We start from the raw sequence: 17288 nt of genomic DNA on the forward strand, positions 1-17288 counted from the left end.
TGCTCAAGTAGGCATCTGGAGTGGTACGGGTCCCAGCAGAATAATGGCATATGAGGTGTACTGAGAAAAGAGTTGTGACCAACCAGTTCAAGAACATGTTTCCACCCAATTCAAGGGAACTGCAAAATGGGACCCTTATGAGTATTATCCCAACTGCAACCCTTCTCCCCGCTCCCCTTTCATTTCTTATCCCCTTTACTTTAAGGTGACCTGAAAAGTCATGGAGGCTGCAAAAGATTTTATTCAAATGCCTTGATGGTTTTGAAGGGGTAAGCTTCTGATTACATTGACAAACCAAGCACATTGCCGTGTTAAAAGCACTTGTTTTCTTTTCCTCACTTCAGCACATCCCATCCTGTCAAAATCCTGACTATCCTTTAGATGGACTTGTTGGAACTGTTTCTTCTACAGTATCATAGGCAATTCAAGTCCAGAGCCTATATCCAATAGCCCTCATTCCCAGCATGTAATACAGTATATAACACATATTAAGCACTTCATAAATGTTTGATGAGTGAAGGAATGAATAAATGATAGGACTTCTTGAGCAGATGGAGGGACAAGCTGTTTATACTAAAATATGTGGGAATTTAAATTATATAAGTAAAATGAGTGGGTGTATGTCATTTATTGAATACCCAGTAAAGGTCCAATCATTTTTTCTTGAATGAATGAATGAATGAATGAATGAATGCTAACATAAATGAATGTGTGAAAAATGGCTACATACACATAGGCAAGGTTAAAAGAGAAAACAATTTTGTTGGTTGGTTTATTCTTTATGTCAGTAAAATGATTTGCACATTGGCCGTGTTTTTTTTTTTCTTTCTTTCCAGGTGATCCTTGTATTTGTACTAAGCATTGGGTCTCTAATAATCTATTTCATCAACTCTTCTGAGTGAGTAAAATCCCCAGTCACCCTTGTCTGCTGTGTCAGTAGGTTGCCAGCTAATTTGGAATTTTCTGTCAGGAATAATGCTTAACATGCTTTTAGACATACCCACACACAAACTCATAAAAAAGGATAAGTGTTCCCCACCCAAGAAGCACTACACCCAATTCCACAAAAAAATTGCACAAGTTTCCCCTGTATCCTGTCATCATGAATTGCTAGGGGCTGTGGTGCTACACACAGGTCTATTCGAGAGTCTCAGAGACTAGAAGCCTCCAGCTGTGGTCTCCACCCTTGGTCTCCACTGAGGAGGGTGTTCTATGCCTTTGGAGTCCTTAAGTGTTGAAACAGAAGTTCTGTAGTTGTTTTAGAGTTTCTCATAGGTTTCAAACAACTTTGGATGGTTTTGAGAAAGGAAAATGCTAGACCTTACCTGGGATAAAGGAGCACATTATTGTCTGCTCTTCTCTAAAGCCATTCTCTTCTTCTAGGCCCAAGCTAGAACAGTTTCTTGGACACAACCCAATCTAATCTGAACCCCACACTGATCAGCTAGCTAGGAATTACATTGGATTTCCAGCTGAAGTAAAATTAGGATTACAGGGCCACTGAAGTCAGGCTATTTTAGAAAGACTAGGGAAACTAACAGCCTTTGTTCTGTGAACTCCTTACTGATCTTTTAGGAAATTTTCCTTAAATTTGGATCAGATCAATCCATTTGACTTAGAGTAGCTCTGTATCGGAGGAGTACAGAAGCCAAAATGTCCTGGCTAGGTAGATGGTTTTGCAAACCAAGAGGAGCCACATAATCTCTATGCCCCTGAATCCTCATTGATAAAGCAGAAACAGAACCAATAAGCTCTGTGAAAGGAAGAACAGGTAATTGCCTTGTTATTTTCAGCTCCATGTGCAGTCCATGGTTTTGTTTGTGCATACTTCTCCTCCCAAGAGAAAAGTAATTTCCTTATGATGTGAATTTAAGTGTCTTGGACTAACCAGTTATGGTGAATAAATAGAACACTGACTACTCTTTGTCTTCATTTGGTCTTGTATAGTCAGAGCTTTTAAAATGTACATCTTTATACATTGCTCTTGTTTCTTTTCCAGCCCTGTTGGAAGCTGTTCTTCATATGAAGACAAAACCATCCCTATTGACTTGACTTTCAATGTGTTCTTTAGTTTCTATTTTGGGTTGAGAGTAAGTATCTATGGAAAGAGTGAGTAAACAGATGAACACAACAGGTGCCACTCAAAGAGAACTTCGTTGTACTATCTGCCTTTGTTTTCAGGCTCTAAAACTAGAGGGTCTGTGCCCTAAATTGTCCAATGTATAAAGAGGCATGAAAACTCTCTCTTGCCCTTGAAACTGTATCTTGGCCAAAAATCCCAATGCAAATGAGAATGATTCCTTTTTAAATATCATCATCCTGTCATGCTGTCCTCCTTATTGGCTTCCCACCTACCACCAAGAAAGCTTTGCTAATAACCACAAGCTAGCAAACCTGAGTAATAGCCTCTGAAAATGTCATTGGTTCCACTGATGGCATATGTGCCATATAACTGTATAAAATTTTTGCATATCTTTGTTTCATTTTTGTTATACTCATTTATTAAATAGTTCTCTCGTTCCACAGGAATTTATTGAGGATCCATCCTAGATCTAGATTTCATTGTATTTATCCATGCCATGTTTATGGGAGAGACTGTGTGTGTGTGTGTGTGTGTGTGTATACACACATACAAGTGTATATATGTATGTATATGTGTATATAGACATATATAATGTGTGTGTGTGTATATGCTCTGTATTTTTATGACCTTCCTTCAAAACTTAACTCTGACCACACTGACCATCAAAATCTTTTTAGAGTAACCTCCCTCTGGAAATGCTTACTTTCTTAATCTAAATAGGGAAGCTCCGACACGTGGTTTGGCCAGCCAAGTTTCTAGATAGTTGTGCTTTTTCCACTGAAGGCCATCCTAAATCTTCATTGCTCACAAATAGGAGGCTTTATCTATGCAATTATATAAATCAGAAAGTTCTAGGAGCAGCAGGAAGGTCAAAGTGTTTATTCTGAAGTGTGAAAGTTAAGATCTGGTGAGTAAAATGGGTTCATGTTCATTTATTGAACACCCACTAAAAGTATGTTTCTAATAGAATGAGATCAAAGCTTCACTGGATGAGTGAAATGTAGCTGAATAAAGCCACTCTTATGTTCATTTTAAAATTGTCGAGGGTAACAGAATTTGGAGTCTTTTGTTTCCATTTCATAGTTTGTGGCAGCCGATGACAAGATCAAGTTCTGGTTGGAGATGAATTCAATTGTAGACATCTTTACCATTCCACCAACCTTTATTTCTTATTATTTGAAGAGTAATTGGCTAGGTAAGTGTGTTGTGGGAATCAGGAGCAATTTCTAAAAAAAAAAAAAAATCCTCCATGTTCACTCATAAGTACCCTTCATTTTCCTTTAAAGCCTAAATGCCGTTTAAAAAATTTATCGTCATGATTATATGGTTTTGTAATATATTTTCAGAACTTATTTTTTTTTAAACTCAGTACCTGGTGATATACCTGATACAGGGTAGGTGACAGTAGCTGTTTATTGTTTATGGACTGACTCATCCACAGCCTGAGAGGGAAGGCCCAATCATCCCATCCCCCTGCAGCCCCTCTATGCTGGAATCCCACAGGGACTGGAAGAGATGAAAAACCTCCCTGGGTCTTGAAAAGCTCTAAATCATCCTTTCCGGACAGGCTGTTAGAGATTTATTTAATTATTTTGTTTTTAATATGGATGCATGGACAGCACGTGAGCATTATGTGGCTTTTATCAGTTTTATGGAATTTTATATTATTATCTATTACCTATCAAATATTCCTTGTGGTCCCAATTCTCAAACTATGTAAAGTAAAACATCATGCAAAAACTGAGGAGCAGATCGCAGAGATTCTACAGTCAGGAGTTTAAGTGGTTTATGAGTAATTGCCTGTTCTAAAGAGGAGTTCAATAGAGTAAAATGTTAAGTAGTGTTTATTATACGTGAGCTATGCTTCCTCAGGCTTTATATTATTAGCTCAACAGCCCTATGAGGTAGGTACTTATAATTCCCATTTTGCAGATGAGGAACTACGGAAGTTAAGGGAACTGCTTTAGATTACAATAGCTGTTTTAGTGTCAGGGCCAGGATTTGAACTAGAGGTCATGCACTTAAACCTCTGGTGTGTTGTATTTGAGCATCTCTAGGAGAGGAAGAGTATAAATAGTCCCAAAGGTGTTATAACACAGAGTGCTCCCTGAAGTGACCCTCTCCTTTTGGCAGATTTCTCCTTTTGATTGCTTTGTAGGTTTACGGTTCTTAAGAGCTTTGCGGCTGCTAGAACTCCCTCAAATCCTGCAAATTCTCCAAGCCATCAGAACGAGGTAAATGCTAGCCCTGCCTTAAGTCCTGCTTACTTCCTGGTTTGGATTAGGAAATTAAAATGTAAACTGAACCTTCAACTCATTTCCCATCAGAATTTCAGTGCAAATCCCATGAAATCCCTTAGCTCCCACGATACTATTCACTCACTCACTCTCATTGTATTAACATCATATACTGGCTGAGAACTTTGCCATCACTTGAAAGAGTTTGTTTCTTCTTTGTTTTGCAGAGCTACGATGTACAAGTCCATTTAGACTTTAATTCTGTGTCTCCCCTCAAAAAAATTTTAAAAGTAATTCAGAGGCTTTGGTTCTACATACTTGCTATCATGAATCACATCTCTTCTGTCTAGGAATATAAGACCAATTTCTCTGAGCATGAGGTACCCAGTAGCAGCCGTGAAACTGCTTACAAAAATAGAGCCACCTAAATGTCTCAAAAAAAAAAAAAAATCCAAACTCTCTTGAGCAGCAATACTTCTAAAGTTTTAAGCAGTTTGGTTTAATGTTACCCACTGAAAATCTCCATGTCTCTATGTTCTCCCTAGAAGCATCAAATTTTATAGGCCAGTTGGATTTCACTGCTAAGTGTTCATGGTTTATGAAGCAGTCGGGACTGGGCTGTTCTTGTGTAACAGGTGGCCCTACCTGAAAACCATAGAAATTTCAACTAAACTCTAGAGCTTTACTTAGGAAACAGGAGTTTATCTGATCCCCTTCACTCAAAAGATCCTGGTATGAGTTTAGCAATATAAGTCATTTCTGTGATCTACTCAAAATTCCATTTTGCAAACCCATTCTCTGGATTCCTAGGACACTGCACTTTGTATAGTTACTTTAGACAATGTAGAAATCTATCAAATTTATTCTATGATGATACACTTATATTTTTAAAAACAATCTAATATCAGGCTAGTGAATGTCATAGCAACGTGTAAAGATTTTGAACAAGTGTGTGTCACTGGCTATGTTAAGAGCTGGGCATCTCTGACTCTAATGTGTATATGAATCAAGTAGAGGATGTAGATCTATAGATCAGGGGTGGGGTCTGGGATCCTGCATTTCTAATAATGCTCCCAGGTAAGCGTACCATTGCTTCTGGCACAGAAGAGTAGCCAGATTTTAGAGGATGGGGTATTGTGTTTTTCTGGAACCTATCAGAACCCGACAGTTTTTTGTCTTTCTTCCTCTAGCAATGCAGTGAAGTTTTCCAAACTGTTATCAATAGTCCTCAGTACCTGGTTCACTGCTGCAGGTTTCATTCACCTGGTAAGCATCTCATCAAACTCCCTAATCTTGCTGGTCAGCATGAACATCTTTTCTTTTAAAAATTCAGCCAAACCTTCTGAACTCCTGTCTCACTGTGTGAGGTTTATCATTTTACTTCCCCTTTGTGGGTCTTCTGCACCCCCATATTTTTACAAATACATATTTCCTGCACTCAGGATATCTATGTTCCTTCTTTCAACTTTCAAAACTTGCTCTCAGGAAAGGATCTAACAAGCTTACCCTTCAAAAGAATAAGCAATAGATGAATCTTATTGCTATATCTTCATGGAGGTCTCAGCATTTTACAAAAGAATAAAAAGTCAAAGAAATGAAGGCAGTGAGAGATTTTCACACTAATGAAGCTGGAGAGTTGTGGGAGAGGAATTGGTGAGTAGCTAAGGGGAGCTTTGGGGCTTTTTTAGTTCTCCTGAAATCTATCTGCATATATAGCTGCCTCCTTTGCCTGTAGGAAAGGCTCATTCTTATCTCACATAATCAGCTTTATAATAAATAGATTTCAACAATAAGGAACAAACTCCTGGACTTTATTGCTTGAGGACAGTTGAGGAGCAGTCATTAAAAATGCAGAAATTGAAGTAGGATCTTAAAAACAGAGGTCATTGAGAAAAACAAAACAAAAAATACAGCAGGCATCTTTCCCTTGAGTCCTTATTTCAAAATTAATTAAAACATTAACAATAAAAAAGAAAAAGTTTGAAGTTACCATCTTCAGCTGAAAGCAAACTGTCAAACACCAAATGCAAACCATGATATGAACCTTCAAGAAATCTAAAACCAGCCGCATCCCTCCTCAGTCCTCAAGCAGGAGAGAAATTGCCCTGAGAGAAGATCACAGCAATACAAGCAGATTCTGGATCTAGAGTATGGCACCTTGGTGCATGGGCCCACCATGGGAGCAGCAATCATCAGTGTCCTTCTGAAGACCTGTTGGTAATCACAGGATGGTAGACAAGGGAGTGCTACAGGAGAAACCATGGTAACGGGAATTTTTCATCTTCAGTAGCAGTTCTAATGAAGGGCTCTTGGGCTGAATGTGACCCATCAACATATTTTATTTGACCTAATTAGTTTGTATTTTCTGTTCTGTTTTTTTATTGCTTGCTCACTTTTATGGTGAGCTCACATAAAATCTCGGATTTCTGGATTCTTTGGGAAAATACAAAGTTCTGGCAATCCACTCTCCCAAGGCCACCAATAGTCTTAGTGGAAGACTAGCTGCTCCCTGTTAATAGCATGTGCTCTTGAGTTAGACACAGTTTCAACCAGGCTCACTTGAATCAAAGTCTCTTGCTCGAACTTTCTAAACATGTGAACATGTGCCCTTGTTGGGCATCTAGTCACCCAAGTGAGGAGACCTCCAATGAAGGATGCATGTAGAGAAAGATGGAGAAGCAACCAGAAGCCTTGTGATGTAAGGGGATCCACTGTAAGTCACCCCAACAATTGTTGAAAACCTATAAGAGCTAGATCCCAGAGCAAAGAAAATGGCAGATTTTCTTGGGGAAGGATATTTGAAATGACAAATCAAAATGAAAGCTATAATTGTCCCAGCTCACCATCTTCACATATACTTATTGGCCTTCAGCTAAAAGTTGATATGATTAAAAGGTGAGTATTAACCAGAAAGTAATCAGGATGGTGCCCATGCTTAAATTCTGCCAAAAATAGCAAGGAGGTGTGGTAGAGAACAGAGACACATCAGTATATAACAACAGTTCTTTAATGTAATAGAAGAATAACAATTACAAGATAATTTGTCCAAGGAAACAAAGGAAAAGTTAAGAAACAAAGCACATCCATATTTGAGAAAAAATGCAAACAAAAGGCTTTAAAAACTAAAAATATGAATTTAAACAAAATATATAAGGTTTAAAATAAAGGATTATTAATCAGCAGCAGGAGTTGGAAAAATGGGCTGAATGATATCAAAGAAAAAGGAAAAAGTATTACTAGAGCTGAAAACTACATTAGAGAGAACCAAAATGTAGTCAATGTGACAGAAACATGCTCAGGAACATGGTGGACAAGTTTGCGGCAAAAACATTGACATGGAAAAGAACAAAGGTACTCCAAGCAATGTCAATTGAACAAACTATAAAATTAGTGTTCCTGAAGAAAAGGTCATGAAAAATGCTTTAAAATAAAAATATAAATAAATATAAATATATAAAAATATATTTTATATATAAATATATATAAAAACATATAAATAAAAAATAAAATCTGTGGGTTAGATGGTACACTGTATCCCAGGGAAAATGACCCTGAATTATATATTCCAATCATATTCTGGAGCAGTTTACTGACCTTTAAGAATAAGGAGAGAATCCAAGCAGAAGAAAGCAAAGTCTATATAAGAGGGAGTCATGAAACCAGCCTCAAATTTCTTGTCAACATCAATCAATACCAAAGGTGACAGAGTAGGGTCTGCAAAGTTGTGCGAAAGTATAGCCTATCCTGCCATTTTAAGTACTCAAGAGAAAATAGCACCCATGGGTCCCTTTTAAAAATGTATCTTGATATAAAATCCAGCCCCATAGGAGATGAATCAAAACCAGGAGCTCAGGAAAGAGGAAACCATGATATAAAGTAGAGGTGGTGATTATTGAATGAATTAGAAATAGACTAAGATATAACTGAGGGAATTATGGTTGCAGACTTCACGCACATGTACAATATAAAGATAACATAACTTGTGCAAATGGTGGGGAGGTAAAGAGATGGGAGAGCATTCTTGTGTCCTCCTTTATAGCATTTCTTATTCAAACAATGTGAAGTTTTAAAACATAGCATTTCAGTTTTGAAAGATGGAGTTAAAAATAGAAAATAATTCAGTATCTTGACATTGGTCCATAATCCTTTACCTTAATATTTCCCATCTGGGACTGATGGGTCTATGCTCACATGGTTAGAAGGAAGAGCAGAGTGGACAAGTAGGCCAGCAGGAGGCTGCCGAATCTGAGAGAGGTGCTGGGAGGGAGAGAGGGGAGGAGGATGAAACACTAAATACTCCCAAAGAGAGTGAGCTAAACCTTAAAGCGTGATTTAACTTTCACTGAAGGAGATTTCCAGGTTGAAATAAATTTAATTTTCGTTTATATAAAATGTGCCAGGATAGGATTGAATCCCTGTCCTGAGATGACGCTATAAAAGACACTATGGGGTTTTAGCTTGAAACTATCTCAAGCAACTCTTTTAATCCTGGGGAGATATATATGACTCAAATACATATATATGACTTAATCTGTATGGTTTAAACTGGTTTTCTTATAATATACTAGTCTCAGAAAACAGTGAAGACTACAGAAGTTAGTGGAAGCAGATTAGTAGACTTTGCAACAAAATCCACTGCCAGCCATGAGAGTTAAATATAGATGTATGATCCCTTTCTTATTTTGGTGTAGGTATTCTAGGAGTCCATACCCTTAACCTACTCATCAAACTTAAGAAAAGGTCACTTTTAGGGGCACCTGCATGGCTAAGTCAATTAAGCATCTCACTTCAGCTCAGGTCATGATCTCAGGGTCCTGGGATCAAGCCCCACGTTGGGGTCCCCACTGAGTGGGGAGTCTGCTTCTCCATCTCCCTCTGCCCCTCCCCCATTCCTGCTTGCTCTCTCTCTCTCAAATAAATAAATAAAATCTTTAAAAAAAAAACTTAAGAAAAGATCACTTTTAAGAAGTGATCAAATACCTGAATGAACAATGTTATTTCTAATTTCTGTTTCAGTTCTTAACACTGAAACAAAAAAAACTACTTTCCTCAGGCATCTCTAACATTTTATCATTTTTGTGCTAAATAGAAATGGAAAACATAGGAAATATGTAAGCTATTTGGAAAAAAATCTAAAAATGGAAAATGGAAAGTTGTATACATTATATAGTTATTATTATGTATGATATATATCATATTTATAAGTTTATGTATATACTATAAATATGAAGTATAGTGTCATTGCCTAAGTTACTCATTTTATTTAATATAAAAAAGATAATCTAATAAATTTAGTTTTCTTAAAATGTGAAGACTTAGGGAGAAATCAGAGGAAATATTCTTCAGAGTTTTTTTTAATCACGGAAAAGATTTTTTTTTTGGAGGTGGAAAATAACCTGGAAAAATTTTTTGTTTGCTTTTCCTTAGACTCTAGCCTTCATGTGCTTAAGCTCATTGAAATGAAGTGCTCATGTAAGTGCTTCTTCTTTTTTTTTAAGTGCTTCTTTTTTAATGATAATCCTGAGCTAGTGGAAAATGATAATAAATAATAATTGCTCGATCTGAGAGCCTTTGGAGTCTCATGACTCTTGGATGCTATGATTTGCCCAAATGAAGAGAAAGGGATATGGGCAACCAGTCCCCCAGTGGAGCACTCCAAATGTGGGCTCAGGCTACATGTCACCACAGAGTTCAGCAGTAATCACAATGAAGGAATACAAGACTTCACAATCACTATCCACACTTCGCAAACCCTTTAGTGCAACCTGGGAATCACAATACTTCGTTTGGATTGAATTAAGTGAAACTAGTCTAGTGTTTTGTCTATTCTTTATAAACTTGCCCTTGGATTCCATTTAGAGAACTTTCCTGAATCTTCTCTCTTTGGACAGGTGGAAAATTCTGGTGATCCCTGGCTCAAAGGTAGAAATTCACAGAATATATCATATTTTGAGTCTATTTACCTGGTCATGGCAACAACGTCAACTGTTGGCTTTGGAGATGTGGTAGCCAAGACATCCCTAGGACGGACCTTCATCATGTTTTTCACTCTGGGGAGTTTGGTGAAGAATATTTTTAATATCTTTGAATATAGCTACATAAACCAAAAACATGTAGTTAATGGTGAGAAATAAAACAATATAGGTTTGAGATTGAATGTTGCATTGTTCAGAGCAGGTGTCAAATGAAAATGGAAAGATATTTAGAGCCCATATTTTCCAAACTGCATCCCCTAGGGCTCATGACGTAATTGCTTGATTGCCAAGGATGAGGATGGCAGACGAAGGAGAGCAGACTTTCCTTATTAGCCTCTACATTGAATTGAGCGACCCTATATTCCTTTATCTTTGGCCATCAGACTAAAGTCTTTCTTCCAAAGAGAAAGAAGGGCATTTGAGATTTGATTTGAAGAAAATTCTGTTCTTTCCAGACCAAATGAGTAAGCTCTCTCTGAACTAGCATTCTATTTCAGATATGTGAACATCTGTACTTGGTTCAGGAGTGTGTCATGGACAAAGGAAATCTTTTCTTTTAGTGACTTTAATTTCAATCCCTTAAAAACCATTAACAGAATTCTACCATACTGATATTCCTCTGTCCATATTGTTACATCCCCTCATTTCATTCATTTTTCCTGAACCCCTTTCTGTCCCACATGCTTTATTTTTTTCTAAGGCCTCAAGTAGTACCAACTCAAAGAGTCTGAAAGGCAGTTAGATGTGACTACAGGACAAAATGGGCAGGAAGGTTGCCTTACTGCTTGTCTTTGCTTTCATCATTTTGAATGTTGCAAGGCATTTTATTGAATTTAAACCAAATCCAAAGGTTGAAGTAAGGAAGAAAAAATGGTCTGCCTTTTAAAAACAGTTCACAGTCACACCCCTCCTAGATAAGAGAAAGTTTTATGTACCTTCTTTCTCCTTTATAATCAGAATTTTGGACTACCCTTGAAAATAAAGACACCTAAGATTTTATTTGCTGATCATTTTAGATCCTATTTGCAAATTATGTCCCTGAAATGGTGGAACTTTTTGCTAACAAGAGGAAATATACCAGTTCCTATGAAGTAGTCAAAGGGAAGAAGTAAGTATAGCTTTCAGGTACAATTTCCATAGTTTGAGGAATCCTACTAGTCACATATCCCTTTCTAAACACCTATCACCTGGCGTAGGTGAATATATTGGCAAGTCCTTCATTCAGCTGAGAGGGTTCCACTAAAATAAATACCATAAGAAAATATTTGCTATTTGATAATCACTGCTATATAGATGCTTAGCCCTTAGTAAGTCAACTAAAATGACAGATAATGTTGTCATTCCTTGTCAAGTATTGATTGTAGCAATATTTCTACATCTCTTACCACTAACTCTTCTCTTACATCTATTCCTAACTGTCCTATTCATTTTAATCATACGGTTAACTTATGGCTAACTTCACATAATGGATCAAATTAAAACCACAGTTCAAATTTAAAATAATGACTTCAATTCTGCTGTGTTGGTTCAAATCTCCCTACACCATATGGGAGCTCATTCACAGGCAGAGGTTTGCTAGGGGGAAGAGCAATTTCCACATCTTCTACAACACTTCATAGATCACCTGTTTTGTCCATGTCACAGATACCTGTTCCAGATGGGAGACAGAGTTAGTGTTGTTTTTTTACCCTATTTCTCTGTGATGTGTTACTTCAGTTTCCATTATGGTTTTCACATCTAAGAAGGAGAGAATGGATTGGAGATCTTAAATTTGAAGCAATAATTTTTTATTTAGTCTCCATCTGCTATAGAGGAAACAGGTACAGTGAAGACAAACTGTCTTGGAGTGGTCTCAGCACAATTGGAAGAAGGATTGACCTAGGAGTCCGAAAGAGATTGACCTAGGAGTCCAAAGGAGAAAGTAAAATAATAATAATAATAATAATAATAATAATAATAATAATAATAATAATAATAATAAAATGAGTGGAAAACAAATATTGAAAACAATGAAATGAACTAGATAAGCCAAAGTCTGATCCAATTTATCACAGGAAAGGAATGCGGAACACATGCCAAAGTAGCCCAAAAGGTCTGGAAAATTTAAGGTTAAATTAAGCTGAAAGTACACTTTCGGTTTCCTTAAATGAGTAATAGAGGGAAAAATAGCTTCTTTAAATGCATGAAACTCAAGGAAATTGACAGCTATTTTTCACTGTAAAAGTTATGTGCATCGATTTTTGCACCTGTCCCAGATGTCTCTCCATTAGACTCACTTTTTTGTAGGGACTAGATAATTTTTGATGTGGAAGAAAAACCAAAATAACCTAGAATATATTACCACCCTGCCATACTGTTTGAGAAAATCAGTGAACCATGCTGAGCCTCTGTTTTTCCTTTGAAAAAAGATTAGATCAATCAGGAATCAGGTGAAAAAAATCAAGTGAAATAACACAGGCACCAGTCCCTTATAATGTTATAATAACTATGAAAAACATAATGCTTATGATAGTTATTATTGTATTCCTGAAAAGCTATGTGTAATTCAAATGTTTGGATTCATACCCAACATGGGATGAATTGGGACTACAGAAATTTGATGTTTCTTCTCTTTATTGGAGATGCAATCTTCAGTGTTTCTATTTTTAAAATCTGGGTAGTTCAAATACCAGATTGATTTAAAACTAGGTTTAAGCAAATTGTCCATCTCTAAATCTTGACAGGAAGATACTTCTGTTCCTCAGATGAGCCACCTCACATAGTCTTGTTCCCTAGGTTCATCGTGGTCTGTGGAAACATTACAGTTGACAGCGTGACTGCATTCCTGAGGAATTTTCTCCACCATAAGTCAGGGGAAATCAACATCGAGATTGTTTTTCTGGGAGAGTAAGTGTATCTGTAAGGTTCATGAGCTCTAAATTAATCCTTGAAATATGCATGCATTTTTTAAACGGAAGAAAATAAGCTTTGCAACATTCATAGAAAAATTAGGAAATAATAATAAGCAAAAAGAAAAGAAAAAGCAATCTTAAAAACCAGCGTTAATCTCGGAGAATATTTTGGAATATATCTTGCCTGATATTTTTATGTATATGTCCTAACATTGTTTAAAAGATTTCCTATCATTTAGGAAAGTATTCCGTATTTGTTATTATTGCATATGACCATCATTTTGTGCACAAGTCTGGTGCACTTTATAATTATTATTCTGTTAATTCTCAGAATTGGAAGTGTGAGTTCAAATAGAAGCAGAAAGGATTGTTTCTGATGATGTTTTTGTTCTGTGAAGCTTACATTTCCACAAGTAGGGTCCAGGTCAACTATTTTGTGGAACACTGGAAAATGCGTACTTAAAACAAAATGATTTTTAAGTAGGCTAAATTGTTTCCTTGTTTTATTTTACAATTTTGGTTCATAGTGAGATTGAACACTTTTTATATGTTCTGATTATTTCCTTTTTGCTTTTCCTTCCTACAATTTTGATTCCTAGTGAGACTGAACAATTTTTGTGTTTTGACCATTTTCTTTTCCTTTTTGAGGAATGAAGGAATTCGTCTTTCCATTTCTATCTTCTCTATGAGGATGGTCATCTGTTGCTTTACTGACTTCTAAGCAGTCTTAATATGTTTTGATGTTAGCCTTTTTGTGTCGTGTGTTGTAAAGATTTTTCTCTCTTTGCCTTTGTGGATGTGTGTGTGTGTGTGTGCGCACACGTGCTTTATTTTAATACAGAGCATTGGATTTACATGCACTATAATCCATCGGCTCTTTCATTATGGCATCTGGCTTTTATGGCATTTTTGGCCTCTCTGTTCTAGAATTAAGCAAATATTCTTCTGGCATTTTTATGTTTTCATATTGAAATATTTTATATTTAAGCTCCCTGGAATTGATTTTGTGTAAAGCGTAGTGAACTACCTTCTTCATTTTGTCTAAAAGGCTCTTCAGGCATCCACACATCGCTAAATAAGTCAGACATATTCGAAATGACATTTTGATCTTATACAGTATTGTATACAGGATCACTTCAACCTTCACACATTTTATAGTTAACACTTTGTACTTTTTAGAATAGGGCATGCCCTGTCCACTATAACTTTGGGCTCTCATATATGAGATAACCAATAAGCATTTTGAACGCCTTCATGGTGCTATTGATGGACAACCAACAGTTCTGTTTCACTATCATTGCCTGCCTGTGGTCTCAGTAATTTGTATATTACTTGAATCCTTATTTTAAAAAATAGAAAAAAAAGTGCTAAAATTATGATAAGGGGCTAATAATTATAATCCATTTGAGATAAAAAGGAAATCATTAAATACATTTAACTAAAAACTGCTCTATTTTCATGGACTAATGTAGGTTATTATAGGTACTTGTCAAGAGAATGAATGAAATTTTTAAAATGATATAAAATTCATCTAGAATTTTTCCAATTATGTATAATTTCTGATGACTCTAAAATTTATATCCTCTGCCAGACATTTTCTGTGGTTCTGTATTCACAAACTAATTGCTTACTGGATATTTCCATCCCAGTGTTTCAAAGGTCCCTCAGATTTAACATTTCAAAAGTAAACTCATGATCTTATGTCCCTCTCTCCAGCTAACAAGGCAATTAAAAAAAAATACATGAAGGAAAGAAAACAGTATTTTCTATCTTAGTAAATGGGATGTTATCAGTACAGTTCCTTAAAACAGAAAATGAAGCATTGTGTTTGCTACTCCTCTCCCTCAAACCCTATGTACACTTTGATCAATATCGTCAATTTTGTCTCCTTAATAAATACTAATTCTGTTTCTACCACTTCATCTCCACTATCACAACCCTATTCAAAGTTAATATTTTGTCTCTCCTTAGTTTCTAGAAAGGCCATTTTATTGATCTGTGCTTTTTTCTCAGCTCTTCTCCTACTATTATATGATCAGTTTATTCTTATTCTTCAGCACTCAGAGAGTCTCCCCCCACCCCCAATTCAAGCTATCTAAATTGGTGAGTTCTAATCCTTCTTTCTCACTGCTCCATTATATATCCTTTAAAGCAATGATCATGATCTGCAATTGTGGTAGATTTTTCTTTAACACAACTATTAACATTTCCTTCCCTTACTGTATATTCATATTGCTCCTCTCAATAAAAAATGGAGTTTCTTCCTCTTCCCTTTGAATCTGGGCTGGTCTATGACTGGATTTGATAAATTGAATGCCACAGAGGTGACAATTTGCTGGTTTCAGGCCTAGCCTTTAAGAGGATTGATAGTTTCAACTTTCACTGTCTTGAAGCCCTACATCATCATATAAAGAGTCAGAGTAGCTTGCTGGGGAGGAGGTCCAGCCAGCTCTCAGCTGCTCCAGTCACATAAGTGAGACAACAGTCATGAAGGTAAAGTAATTTTGGACATTCCAGCTCTCAGTCAAGCTCCCTAATGAATGTACCACAATGAATAGCCATAGTCAACATGGTATGGAACAGAAGAATTACCTTGCTGAGACCAGCCAACCCACAAAATCTTGATAAATAATATATTGTTGTTGTTTTAGATCAGTAAGTTCCAGAATGGTTTGTTTTGTGGAAAGGGATACTTGATACAAAATGTGGTCCTGGAAGTGGGTTGCTATCATAACAAAAGCGGCTTTCTCCTTGGAATGGGTGGTAGGCAGAGGCTAGATGGGTTGCATGGAGACTCTTACTAGATGCTGGAAAAACAGTGAGGAAAACCGCCATTGGGTACAGAAAGAACAGCAAAATTTTGGTAACAATGTCACCCAAAATAACATGATAGATAGGAAATGTACCGAGTAAGACTGTGAAGGTTGTTGAGAAAATTTCCTGAAAGAATGTTAGGTGTCATTTGCTTTAAGTATAATCATGTATGATGAGATATTGTAAGAAAATGGAGGTAAAAAAGAAACTCTTTAATTTTCAAGCAGAACTTAAAGGAAATATAGAAGGCTCAGAAGAGTCTCTCCAGCTGGCCAAAAAATGTCAGAGGTAAATGACCTCGGGGGGGGGGCGGGGAATCAAATCCAGGGTGCTATAAAATATGACCTCAAGGTCAAAGGGTAGGATCTAATCAAGAATGCAGCTGTAAGATCCTTTGTTAAGACCTCAGAAAAAGTTAAGATGGTGTCTTGTAGATCCTCCTCTTAGACAGGCAAAGGGCTTCTAAGAAGATGAAGGACATTCTTCCCAGAATTCTAAATTTCTTGAAGTAGAGATCTGTTTCCAAAGGATATGAGTTTGGGGGCGTGAACCTGTATAACATTTATAGAAAATCATCAATGTCAACTGTCAGCTTGGAGTAAAAGGGAAAGAGAGACTTCACAATGGAAACAAATGCCTCTTGGCCCCCAACCCAGCATAGTCAGGAATTAGGCTAAGAAAGCTACTCAGGGACAAACATGGGCCATTTATTAGGAAAACAGAAGATGACTCATGGAGTCAGAGGGCAGAGATAAGAATTGAGAAAAACAATGGATTGGCTCATGAGAGCAGAACTGGGTCCTAATCAAAAACATGCTCTGCCCTCTGAGTCAGGGGGTATGATAAAATGTGCTCAGATATAGATTTCATAGTTTCAGTAGACCAGTGATTTCTACATGCTGTCCGTTACCACCCCAGCATCTTTTGGCTGGGAGTGTCTGCTGCAGTTTTCCTATCCGTGCCTCATCATGGTATGCTGGGTGTTGAGTGGGAGATGACTTGTCTATCTAGGTCATAGGTCATCAGATGAGGAGGAGCTGTGCCTGAAGAGCCCCATCCACATCTAGACTTGACGTAGATGACAAGATCCAGAACTTAAAGCTGATGCTTTAAAAAGATGAAACTTTGGGGAGAGGAGGGGGAAAGATGGCAGAGCAGTAGAGGACCCTATTTCAACTGGTCCCCGGAATTGAGCTGGATATCTACCAGACCACTCTGAGCACCCACAAAACCAGCCTGAGATGTAAGAAGATCTGGATCTCTACAAACAGAATATCGCAGGCAGTTG

At 37.0% G+C, this 17288-nt stretch overlaps 1 protein-coding gene across 1 annotated transcript in view; it reads left to right on the top strand.

Moving 5' to 3' along the window:
• KCNU1 (potassium calcium-activated channel subfamily U member 1) overlaps positions 1-17288 on the top strand; it is a 172841-nt gene that overhangs the window by 52203 nt on the left and 103350 nt on the right. Inside the window, 8 exon segments of the mRNA XM_081812893.1 lie at positions 837-898; positions 2000-2090; positions 3167-3278; positions 4242-4317; positions 5511-5586; positions 10212-10382; positions 11312-11403; positions 13071-13181. Coding sequence (XP_081669019.1) covers positions 837-898; positions 2000-2090; positions 3167-3278; positions 4242-4317; positions 5511-5586; positions 10212-10382; positions 11312-11403; positions 13071-13181 — 791 coding nt within the window.

Source organism: Leptonychotes weddellii, chromosome 2 (genome assembly GCF_054177405.1).
Source record: "Leptonychotes weddellii isolate Sample4059 chromosome 2, ASM5417740v2, whole genome shotgun sequence".
Classification (NCBI taxonomy): Eukaryota; Metazoa; Chordata; class Mammalia; order Carnivora; family Phocidae; genus Leptonychotes; species Leptonychotes weddellii.